This window comes from Balaenoptera physalus (assembly GCF_965194825.1).
Source record: "Balaenoptera physalus genome assembly, chromosome: 1".
NCBI classification, from domain to species: domain Eukaryota; kingdom Metazoa; phylum Chordata; class Mammalia; order Artiodactyla; family Balaenopteridae; genus Balaenoptera; species Balaenoptera physalus.
Genome location: NC_138882.1, coordinates 64,934,181 through 64,946,832, shown reverse-complemented (window position 1 = coordinate 64,946,832; position 12,652 = coordinate 64,934,181). Strand labels below are relative to the sequence as shown.

At 41.9% G+C, this 12,652-nt stretch overlaps 1 protein-coding gene across 1 annotated transcript in view; it reads right to left on the bottom strand.

The window, feature by feature from the left end:
• Positions 1 to 7,894, bottom strand: part of CD247 (CD247 molecule) — a 77,442-nt gene extending 69,548 nt beyond the window's left edge. The window contains exon 1 of the mRNA XM_082439488.1: positions 7,791 to 7,894. Coding sequence (XP_082295614.1) covers positions 7,791 to 7,848 — 58 coding nt within the window. The 5' untranslated portion in view covers positions 7,849 to 7,894. The remainder of the gene's footprint in view (positions 1 to 7,790) is intronic.
• Positions 7,895 to 12,652: the final 4,758 nt, after the last annotated feature.

The window sequence follows — 12,652 nt, the reverse complement described above, 5'->3', positions numbered from 1 at the left end:
GGGGCACAGACATCTGTACCCCCAGCAGAGCACACAGGTAAACACACACCAGCACATGTGCGTGCCACACCTGCGCCGAGCTATAACCCGCAGGACGGGGCCTGGACACAGGCTGGTCCCACGCTGCAGCCCCCGTTCAGGGGCCTTCTCCCGGGAGCATGCTGCTCTGGCCAGTCTGCCTCCCACAGCCGCAGATCGAAAGCCCCCCGCCCCACCCCCAGGCTGTCTCTTTTACTCTGCCTGTAATACCTAATCCCTCCAAGTCTCCACTGCCACTCCCAGCCTGCATGAGGAAAAGGCAGTCCTAACTCAGGGCCGACATTCACATGATGGCTTCGAGCCAGTACAACATCTCACGCTGGGGACCTGGTGAAATGAAGGAACACACAGCTGACTTTCTAGTATCTACAGCAACAGAGAGAAGTGGTGACTTGTTTAATCCTAAATAGTGGTGTTGGTTTGTGTTCTGAGCCGTCTTCCCCAACTCCAGGGTTTGGCAAAGGCAATGCACCTATAACCCAGCAGCCCTGCAAATAGCTGGAGAACCTCTCAGAGACTTCTCCTCTCCCAGCCCTCCTCCCAGTCAGCTTGGGGAGTGGCCCCACTAAGAGCCACCGATATTCACAATCTGGCAATTTAATGCTTCTGCTCTGAGCATCAGATTTCTTATCTTGGTTTGCTTTGCTCCAGTCAACAGCAAAAGGGTTTGCACTCCCTGAGCTCAGCCCAGGCAGATGCAAGTGGACTCAAGGCTAAAATCTGACATAAGAAGTTAAGAACTGAGGACTTCCCTGGTGACGCAGTGGTTAAGAATCCGCCTGCCAATGCAGGGGACATGGGTTCGAGCCCTGGTCCGGGAAGATCCCACACGCCGCGAAGCAACTAAGCCCGTATGTCACAACTACTGAGCCTGTGCTCTAGAGCCCGTGAGCCACAACTACTGAGCCCGTGTGCCACAACTACTGAAGCCCGCACGCCTAGAGCCTGTGCTCCGCAACAAGAGAACACAACGAAGAGTAGCCCCTGCTCGCCACAACTAGAGAAAGCCCGCGTGCAGCAACGAAGACCCAACACAGCCAAAAATAAATAAATAAAATTTAGAAAAAGAAATTAAGAATTGATTATAGATATTTGTCATTTAAAGGTAATTCTCCCACTCCTTGAGGATTTATATAAAAAAACAAATCTCAACCCAGCATCTGTGTGTAATAGTGTGCTATTCTTTTAGAAAACCTCACCCCACAAAACCTTACACACTGCATGAAGATACATTCTTACCAAACACATTTGTTAATGGCTACTATTTAAGATCAAGTCTTCTCAAATACGATTTAATTTACACTTTGATTTACACATTTGAGTTCCACCTATGCATAACGTGGTCGGCGGGGGAGAGGACAGGGGGGCGGTACCTGCACACACAGAAAGGGGTGTGTGCAAAGTGAGGCCGGTCCCTCTCAAGAAAAGCTCCAAAATAGGTATATTTATTAACAGCAAAACAGAAAATATGGATTTTACCAGTTGGGGAGAACATGATTTCAGAACTATAATGATAGGCCAGAGAAAAATGCAATTCTATATTAACAACCAAATACTTCACACTCAGCAGAAAAACGTATATTTAAATGAGAATATTCAGCATCAAAACAATTATTTCTTCAGAAATTGAGAGGAAAATCATAATACGTGCTTACTAAGGGGAATACCTTCAAAAATCTGCTTCAGAATACAGTCATCTGATGTATAATACTGCAAATTGACAGCAGGCCTGGTAGACAGGCTGCATAGAACATTCGAGAGCACATACCTTGAACAAGGGATCAGAGAAACTGTGTTTGGAGCCTGGTTCTACTCTTAGGCGAGTCACCAAACCTCTGAACCTCATTTTCTTTGTTTATAAAAAGAGAATCTTAAAATCAATACTTTTTCTGCTACTTGCCATTGGATGGTTATGAATGAAGGCGCTGGAAAGCATTTTGTAAATATAAAGGGACGACTGCACTAACAGAACAGTGGTCTGGACCAGCGAGGATCCTGCCTGTCCTTGTTTGAATGCTTTCTATTTATTTTTTTCCCCTTGGGCCTGCAGATTAGTTGCTGAGTAGCACAAATCATAACAGGCAAGCAAAGCGGACAGTGGAAGCTCCTAACATTTCCACCACTGCAGTTTGGCTGCTTCAGACCTCAATTTGCTTTCTCTTCAAGTCATTGCTCACCAACAAAGTCCTTGTGTGGCCATAAATCTGCATCCGACACACAAGCATAAGGCACAAGGCAGAAAATGTTGGAATCTGTCCTTCGATTTTTCACAGCAGAGGCTCCCACTGGAGAGTTAAAAATATTGTGATAAGGGGGAAGTCCGGATTTTTTTTTAAAGTTTTAAGTTTATTGTTTATTTGGAGCTTCAGGGAAGAATGAAGTTTAGGTTCCTAATTCTAGGAGCCAGTACCAGTGGGGTGGGAGGCTAGGTAACTTAAACGTTCTTAAAAACTTGGTAATTACAAGACCATACGCAATTCATTTCACAGATGTGAAAACTAAAGAGATTCCTGCCCAAGTTTACTGCAATTTAGTGACAAGGGAAGACAAAGAAAGCATGTTAGTACCAGGGTTTCCACTTTCTTCCACTGGGAAAATGATATCCTTTATTTTGTAGGTTGGGAAACTGAGGCACACATGATAATGACTACTGCTTTTCGAGCACCTCTTGTGTGTAGGCACTTCCGAGCAGTATCTCCACTCCACGGTGCTCTGCGTGAGGTAGACATGGTTACCGCCATCTCACAGAGGAAGAACGGGGCTCCGAAGGTAGGCAATTGGCCACAGATCAGGACTTGGATCCAGATCTTTCTGGTTCCACGGTCTCCTCTCTCCCTCCATCCTATTGCCTGCTCCAGAAAAGGCAAGAAACACTTGCAGATGGTCAGAGAGCTAGGGAAAAAACTCTCTTTCCTTGACAGAAAAACTGTTTAGACTTCAACAGAAGTCTAAAGTACCCTGTGAAATGTTCCTTTACTTTAACCTATTCCTTTAATTGTCAGCCCTGGAGAAATTAGCCCAAGGAAGTAATTCAAAAGAAAATTTAAAAGCTACAGATGTAAAGATTTTCTTGCAGCATTAGCTATAATAACAAAAATTAGAGACAGCCCAAATGTCCAACAATAATAAAATAGTAAAGAAAATAGGATGCATAAACTATGGACATTTACATAGCGATTAAAAACAATCATGAAGGCTAAGTATCAAAAAAGATGCTCAGAATAAAATATTAAGGAAAAAAAGCACTTGAAATTGTTTTTGTAATAACAACTATATAAAGATATTTAAACACTTATAAAAATACTGGAATGGAATATTTTTTAAATTTATAACTTCCTCTGATTTTATGATTTTTTGGTAAAATACCTCAAATTAAGAGAGAGAGAAAAAATGATAGCTAGTTGGGATATTTACTTAGTAACTTAGACCAATTTGGACTATAATGATTAGATATCCTGCTTTTTTTTTCCTTTCTATATTTTGAAGCAGTTGGGCAATTGAATAATGCGATTTATGCTATAATCCACAAACTCTTATTTTTCTCCTTGGTGCCTTTCATTAGTTTATTAATTCATTAGTTAATCTCCAACGTTGGTAGCCTTCTTTATTTTCTGCTTTTCCCTAGTGTTAAAGCCAAGTCAGAAAAATGAGCATCTTTCTTTGTCTAATTTTCAAGATATAGTGTTAGTTGAATCATATGAAATTATCATTTTTGTAGGTCCCAAATAAATGAATATAGGAAATTTCATACGGTCCAACCAGAAAATTTTAACAACGGTAGGATTTTGTCTGAAACTGTCCTTGTAAATCATTTTGAATCCGTCTGTTTACTCAAACTGCCCTGTCCCCTCCACCAGCTTAGTTTACGTGTTTTTTTTAAAGTACTTTGTTTAATGCTAAGTTCTCTAGAAGAAAGGTCCAAATAATGCCACTCCAATATACGACCCCCCCTCCATAAACCATTAAAGTGAATTTAATCACATAGAAAGGTCTAGATTTCCTTCATTCACCCACCTTTCAATTCACTCAACAAATATTTACTGCGCGTGATCTCTGCTCCAGGCACCATGCTAAGTGCTGTGACACATCCCTGAGCAAGACTGAAGCGTCTTTTCCCTCAGAAAACATAGACTGTGTTTGAGGCTGGAAGGAATGGCTATGTATGTGCAGTGACTAAACTGACTGTTTTGTTTCAATTAACAGATCAAATGACTAGTTTGATTATTTTTTAACCAAATGGACTTTATGTTTGCTCAAATTGATTAAATCTACCATCACTTTAATGTTGATAAGAACTAGCCCTGGCCCAAGCAGAGAAGAAATTTATTTTGAACTATCGTTGCTATTTATTTAATCAGTTAGCTGACCCATAGGTAAATAAGATTCAGGAGAAAAAGGATTACAGAGTGTGTGTTTGGACAACTCTAAAGCAAGACAGTTCCCTAACGGTGCCTGAATCCTTCAAAATAAAACAAGACACAGTGCCCAGGGATTCTTGAAAGTAAAAGCGTATATCCAGTAAAAAATTAAATCTAATTTTTTAAAGACAAAGGCAAAAATAAAAAGAATTTTAAAATAAATTCAGCAGTGGTCATTCACCTAAACAAGAGTTTCCCAGCACAGTTTCTGGGGGATGTTTTGCAGCAGCAGATGTGTAAACAGGCCAGCAGATCTGAGAACCGCCAAGGTAGAAAATGAAGTAGATCATCTGGATGAGCAGAGCCGGATGACCAGAGGTCAAAATAAACCATTGGTGAAAATACCATCGATGAAAAACTCTTCCTGGCATCATGCAAAAGCTTCCCTCAAGCCCAGCTCCAAGCAGTTTAAGCAAAGGTCTGGTTTCGAGGAGTGTTCATTTAAATACCCTGGTCACTGTGCATCCACACCAGACATTTGGCTGCAAATTCTGGATGGCCACCTTGACCGGTGATGACCAGGGCGACTGTGTTCTAATTTGCTCCCCCTAACTACTTATATGCATGGTGAGTCATGTTTTCACTTTGGGGGAATATCGCTTACAGAATAAGCGTCTCAGAAAAATAGAAATGGTAGCTGTAATGCTCATCCTATGACCCAGCAAAGTTTTGATGCTTGTTCACAATTGGGCCCACCACTGGGAGGGACCACCGCTATGTTCCTGAGCCGTTACAGGTATGCTCAGAAACCAAAAGAAGGACGAGCTGCATTTCAACAGATGGAGAAAATGCCCAGTGCTGCTTTACAACACAATCAAGAGCAAATTAAGACTCCTAACCATGGGTTTCCATTTCCTGTCCCTGGATAATGAGAACAAGAAAACAGGCCAGGATGTAATAATAGTAAGAATTAATACAACTTTCAGGTATTGACTGTTTAGGACATATCAGGCATGTAACATTTACTTCTCATTTTCACAGCTCTGCAATGAAGGTTATTCTTACTTTAGAGGTGAGAAAACGGAGGCCCAGAGAGGTTAAGTAACTTGCCTAAGGTTGCACAGCTGGGAAATTGGCAGCACTGTGACTGGCCTGACTCTTCCCACCACACCTAGGAGCATGCATTTCCTGAGACTTTGTGTCAAAGCTGCATTTCCTTACAAATGACGTCTGTGAGGCAGGGAGTTAGAGGCACTGAGCAGTTGAGGGCTCTGCAGGCAGAAGTCTGCCCATGCCATAAGACACGCCATCTTAATCTCTTCCAGCCTCGGCTTACCGTCTTGGCAGACTCACCCAGGGAGACCTCCTCAGGTAGACAGACTGGGTCGTTATTTGCCGTGATCTTAATGATCTGGGCATTTGCAAGAAAATGCAAATGGAAAAGTCTTAGCAAAAAGAAGATGCTTTAAAAGGGTTCGGGGATGAGTAGCTTAACTGAGCAAGAAAACAGGGAAGACATCAACTCGAATTCCGTCAGTCAGCAGCCTTTCCTCCAAAGGAAATCATAGAGTGTGTCTTCTCAGCCAACACGGGTGCCATTTGTGGCCCTCGGTGTTAAAGGCCTCTCTGAGCCTCCCCAGCCTTCCCTCAACAGGGCTAGGACACTTTGGAAAACTTTTATCCAGGAACCTTACCTAAAAATAGCTGAAATTTCAATCTCCACACCAGCAAAGCAAGTGGCATTGAAAGATGAATCTAAGGCTTTTCTTTCTGTCCACACCTTGTGGAAATGCGGCATGGCCCCCATCTTGTCTTCTGGGTGGGGTTTTGCTTACCACTCCTGGCAGCCACCAGCACCCAAGCAGCTTTTATTTTCTCTTCTAATTCCATTGCCCCAGCCTTGGCCCCAAGACCCAACACAAATAGACCCCTGAGGAAACTTCACATGGTAGAATTATCTACCAAGTGCCGTCCCCCAAAACTGAAGCCCAGAGTCTGAATCTACCGCTGTCAGCGGTTCCCTCTGAAGTCATGGAATTCACAGGCCATTTTGGCGTCTTGGGTCCTCTTGTGCCCTGCACATGAGGATGGGCTGCTCTGGGCTCGCCCTGGTGTTCCTACCTATGGCACCGCGTGACTCATACCCAAGACGGCTTTTCTGAGAAGAGAGCTGTGATCTTACAGAAAACCCCGCGATTACTTAGTCCTCGAAACCCCCGAGGTGCTAGGCGGCAGCTGTGCCATGTTCCCTGGCAGGAACAAAAGTGCCAATGGCCTTTCCTGCCCTCCCACCCTTGTCGCCAAACTCCCTCCCACACCGAGGTGAGCTGTAAAGTGGAGGAAGGACATTGGTTTGTGACCACTCTCCTGGCTTCTTTAGATTCAAATACAGCTTGTCCCATGTTTTGTAAAAAATGCCAGGACGCCAATGCCCAGAGGCAGCCCATTTTGTCTTCTTTTCACTTCTTCTTATTATCGGAGCTAGAAAACACGGTAAGGGTAAAAGGATTCAGGAAAAGCCGGATTCTAAGGACTGGAATGAAGCGAGGTGTAGGCTCTCTTGCTGGTTGGTTGTTCCCCGTGGTGACCGCTTAACAAGTCACATCCTCTCATCTGTCCCCTACGTTCCGTCAGCATCTCTGGCTTTTTGGCCTCAGACAGAGAGCTGCCTGAAGCAAGAGGCGGTGGGTTAGTCACTGAGCCTGGATGGGTGTGTCATCAGGCAGCCCTTGGCTGTGGGGTACAGAGGCAGCCAAGTCAGAGCTAAGCCTAGACACAGACCCTGAAGAAGGCCACTTCCCTCCTTCATTAACCCAGTCAGCCCCTGGCCCATCAAGGTGTTTCAGGTCAGCCAGGGCCACAGCCATGACCCTCTCTAACCAACAACAAATGCAATGTTCTTTGTTGGAGAAGGAAGAAGGAAAGGGGCTGAGTGACGGAGCCAGCAAGGGTGTGAAAGAAGAATACATAAAGACTAGAAAAGTGTCTCGGCACGAAACATGGCCTGGCTGACATTTTCTGGTCCCTCCCGGCTTCTGTTAAATAGCCCCTCTCCTCTTGTCCACACGGGGCCTGCCTCAGTTTCTCCTCATCCTTTCCCCACCACAGACTTTTCTCTCTCCTTTTATCACTGGAAAAATCCATACTTTGCACAGGTGTGTTTTCAAGCAGCTAGCTCTGAGCTGATGCCCAGCTTGGCCTTAATGAGGCAGATGCCTGCATCAAGCTGGACCCCTCCCCAGTCAGCTGCTCATAGATTTGGGGAGGGCAGGATTTAAAGGAGACACTGGAGCCTCACCAGCCCTCTGCTATCTCCCTCCACCCCTGACACACATGCACAAAGGGTTCCGAAAAGTTCCTTGCCATCGATACATCCGATACATCCGACCTTACCTGTAATTGGGAAGTGTGCCTGCAGGGTGGCCACTGTAACAAGCACCATCCGCTTCATCTTGTCCTTCCCCAGGATGGTGCCTGGGGGCAGAGGCCGAGGCAGCCGTGACTGGACGAAGAAGAGAAAAGCAGTCTCTTCGGCTGCAGCCTCCTCAGGAAGTGGAGGACGATGGGGCCTTTGAGAAGGCACCTGCCAGCAGGGCCAGGAAACTCACACTCCTCCTTTCGGTTCACAGGCAGGAAGCTCTGGAGGTTTGAGGGTTTGGCGGGGGGTGTATGTGCACACACGTAGGTGTGTGTGTGTCTGTCTGAATTTTTGCTTTTTTTCTCATTTAACCGTTGTTTTACTTTCCTTTTTTCCTAATTTTTGTCTAATTTTAATCTAACTCCTATCTTGATTGGTGAAGTCAGTCCTTAGGCAACTACAAGTTCCCAGTGCATGTAAGAATATTCGCCACTTTCCTAGATTCGTGTATTTTATGGAGGTTGGTAAGATGACAGAGCTCTGGATTCAGAGTCAGGCGAAATGTAGAGACAGAATACTTGGGCCATAGTGCCATCTCTGCTACCTACCTGCTGTGCAGCCTTGAGTAAGTCACTCAACATCTCTAGACCTCAGCGTCCTTACCTATAAAGCAAATTGCTGGAGTAGATTTGAGGTTGCAGATCTGAACTTGGCCTGAATTTGGACCATAGAAAATAGTATAGCTCACATAATACTTCAAACACTTTTGTTAGTTGTCAGCATCTAAACGTTAGACTTACAATAATAGAAAAAGATTAATACCAAGAAATAAACTTGATGCAAAGTGTAAGATCTATGTGAAACAAACTTTAAAGTGTTACTGAAGAATACAGACAGGACTTGGGTAAATGGAAAGGTGTATCCTGGTCTTTGATAAAATCTCCCTTTTAAGAAGACCACGATTCTCTCTAAATTTTTTTTAAATTTTTATTTTATTTATTTATTTATTTGGCTGTGTTGAGTCTTAGTTGTGGCATGCGGGATATTTTTTGCAGCATGCGGGAACTTTCGTTGTGGCTCATGGGTTCAGTAGTTGTGGCGTGTGGGCTTAGTTGCCCCATGGCATACGGTATCTTAGTTTCCTGACCGGGGATTGAACCCATGTCCCCTGCATCAGAAGGTGGATTCTTAACCACTGGACCACCAGGAAAGTCCCTCTCTCTAAATTAATCAACCCATCCCTCTACAAATGCCAACAAAAGTTTTAGAACAAGATAACCTGGGTTTATATGAAAAAATTAATGTACAAAAACAGCCAGGACACCAAAAAAGCACAAGCAATCTAAGAAAAAATAGGTAAATTGGACTTCCTCAAAATTTAAAACTTTTGTGCATAAAGGACACTATCAAGAAAGTGAAAAGACAATCTATAGAAAAAATATTTCCATATCATATATTGATAAGGGTATAGTATTCAGAATATATAAATAACTCCTACAACTAAACTAGAAAAAGAAAAAAAAAAGTAAAAATCTGCCAAAGATCTGAACAGATATTTCTCCAAAGAGATATACAAATGGCCAATAAGCACATGAAAAGTTGGTCAATATCTTTGGTCATTAGGGAAATGCAAATCAAAACTACAGTGAACTATTACTTCATACACACTAAGAGGGCTAAAATTTAAAAACACAGGGTGTTGGTAAGGATGTGAAGAAACTGGAACTCTTGTACATTGCTGGTGGGAATGTGGGATGGCGAAGCCCCTGTGGAAAATGTGTGTGGCATTTCCTCAAAAAGGAGAAGTTACAACAGACACCGCAGAAATACAAAGCATCCTAAGAGATTACTACAAGCAAATCTATACCAATAAAATGGACAACCTGGAAGAAATGGACAAATTCTTAGAAAGGTATAACCTTCCAAGACTGAACCAGGAAGAAACAGAAAATATGAACAGACCATTCACAAGTAATGAAATTGAAACTGTGATTAAAAATCTTCCAACAAACAAAAGTCCAGGACCAGATGGCTTCACAGGTGAATTCTACCAAACATTTAGAGAAGAGCTAACACCCATCCTTCTCAAACTCTTCCAAAAAATTGCAGAGGAAGGAACACTCCCAAACTCATTCTATGAGGCCACCATCACCCTGATACCAAAACCAGACAAAGACACTACAAAAAAAGAAAATTACAGACCAATATCACTGATGAATATAAATGCAAAAATCCTCAACAAAATACTAGCAAACAGAATCCAACAACACATTAAAAGGATCATACACCATGATCAAGTAGGATTTATCCCAGGGATGCAAGGATTCTCCAATATACACAAATCAATCAATGTGATACACCATATTAACAAATTGAAGAATAAAAACCATATGATCATCTCAATAGATGCAGAAAAAGCTTTTGACAAAATTCAACACCCATTTATGATAAAAACTCTCCAGAAAGTGGGCATAGAGGGAACCTACCTCAACATAATAAAGGCCATGTACGACATACCCACAGCAAACATCATTCTCAATGGTGAAAAACTGAAAGCATTTCCTCTAAGATCAGGAACAAGACAAGGATGTCCACTCTCGCCACTATTATTCAACATAGTTTTGGAAGTCCTAGCCACGGCAATCAGAGAAGAAAAAGAAATAAAAGGAATACAAATTGGAAAAGAAGAAGTAAAACTGTCACTGTTTGCAGATGACATGATACTATACATAGAGAATCCTAAAGATGCCACCAGAAAACTACTAGAGCTAATCCATGAATTTGATAAAGTTGCAGGATACAAAATTAATGCACAGAAATCTCTTGCATTCCTATACACTAATGATGAAAAATTTGATAAGGAAATTAAGGAAACACTCCCATTTACTATTGCAACAAAAAGAATAAAATACCTAGGAATAAACCTACCTAAGGAGACAAAATACCTGTATGCAGAAAACTATAAGACACTGATGAAAGAAATTAAAGATGATACCAACAGATGGAGAGATATACCATGTTCTTGGATTGGAAGAATCAATATTGTGAAAATGACTATATTACCCAAAGCAATCTACAGATTCAATGCAATCCCTATCAAATTACCAATGGCATTTTTTACGGAACTAGAACAAATCATCTTAAAATTTGTATGCAGACACAAAAGACCCTGAATAGCCAAAGCAGTCTTGAAGGAAAAAAACGGAGCTGGAGGAATCAGACTCCCTGACTTCAGACTATACTACAAAGCTACAGTAATCAAGACAATATGGTACTGGCACAAAAACAGAAATATAGATCAATGGAACAGGATAGAAAGCCCAGAGATAAACCCATGCACCTATGGTCAACTAATCTATGACAAAGGAGTCAAGGATATACAATGGAGCAAAAACAGTCTTTTCAATAAATGGTGCTGGGAAAACTGGACAGCTACATGTAAAAGAATGAAATTAGAATACTCCCTAACACCGTACACAAAAATAAACTCAATATGGATTAGAGACCTAAATGTAAGACCGGACACTATAAAACTCATAGAGGAAAATGTAAGAACACTCTTTGACATAAATCACAGCAAGATCTTTTTTGATCCACCTCCTAGAGTAATGGAAGTAAAAACGAAAATAAACAAATGGGACCTAATGAAACTTAAACGCTTTTGCAAAGCAAAGGAAACTACAAATAAGACGAAAAGACAACCCTCAGAATGGGAAAAAATATTTGCAAACGAATCAACGGACAAAGGATTAATCTCCAAAATATATAAACAGCTCATGCGGCTCAGTATTAGAAAAACAAACAACCCAATCCAAAAATGGGCAGAAGGCCTAAATAGACATTTCTCCAAAGAGGACATACAGATGGCCACAAAGCACATGAAAAGCTGCTCAACGTCACTAATTATTAGAGAAATGCAAATCAAAACTACAATGAGGTATCACCTCACACCAGTTAGAATGGGCATCATCAGAAAATCTACAAACAACAAATGCTAGAGAGGGTGTGGAGAAAAGGGAACCCTCTTATACTGTTGGTGGGAATGTAAATTGATACAGCCACTATGGAGAACAGTATGGAGGTTCCTTAAAAAACTAAAAATAGAATTACCATATGACCCAGTAATCCCACTACTGGGCATATACTCAGAGAAAACCATAATTCAAAAAGACACATGTACCCCAATGTTCATTGCAGCACTATTTACAATAGCCAGGTCATGGAAGCAACCTAAATGCCCATCGACAGAGGAATGGATAAAGAAGATGTGGTATATATATACAATGGAATATTACTCAGCCATAAAAAGGAATGACATTGGGTCATTTGTAGAGACGTGGATGAATCTAGAGACTGTCCTACAGAGTTAAGTAAGTCAGAAAGAGAAAAACAAATATTGCATATTATCGCATATATGCAGAACCTAGAAAAATGATAGAGATGAACCAGTTTGCAGGCCAGAAATTGAGACACAGATGTAGAGAACAAACGTATGGACACCAAGGGGGGAAAGCGGTGGGGGGTGGTGGTGGTGGTGGTGTGATAAATTGGGAGATTGGGATTGACATGTATACACTGATGTGTATAAAATGGATGACTAATAAGAACCTGCTGTATAAAAAAATAAATAAAAGAAAATTCAAAAATAAAATAAATAAATTTTTAAAAAAATCTCAGGAAATGATCTAATTGGCCCAGCTTGGGTCTTATGCTCACCTCTTGGATCAACCATTGTTTCCAGGGAGACAAGATTGGAGATAGGACACTATGATTAACAGCCCTACCAGAATCATTTGTCATAGAAGAAAGAAAGGGAAAGGATTCTGGGCATGTGTAAAACAATAGCTGTCCACTACTGCCAGCCTTGCTCTGGTGAGTGCAGTGGGTTGGGGTTGGG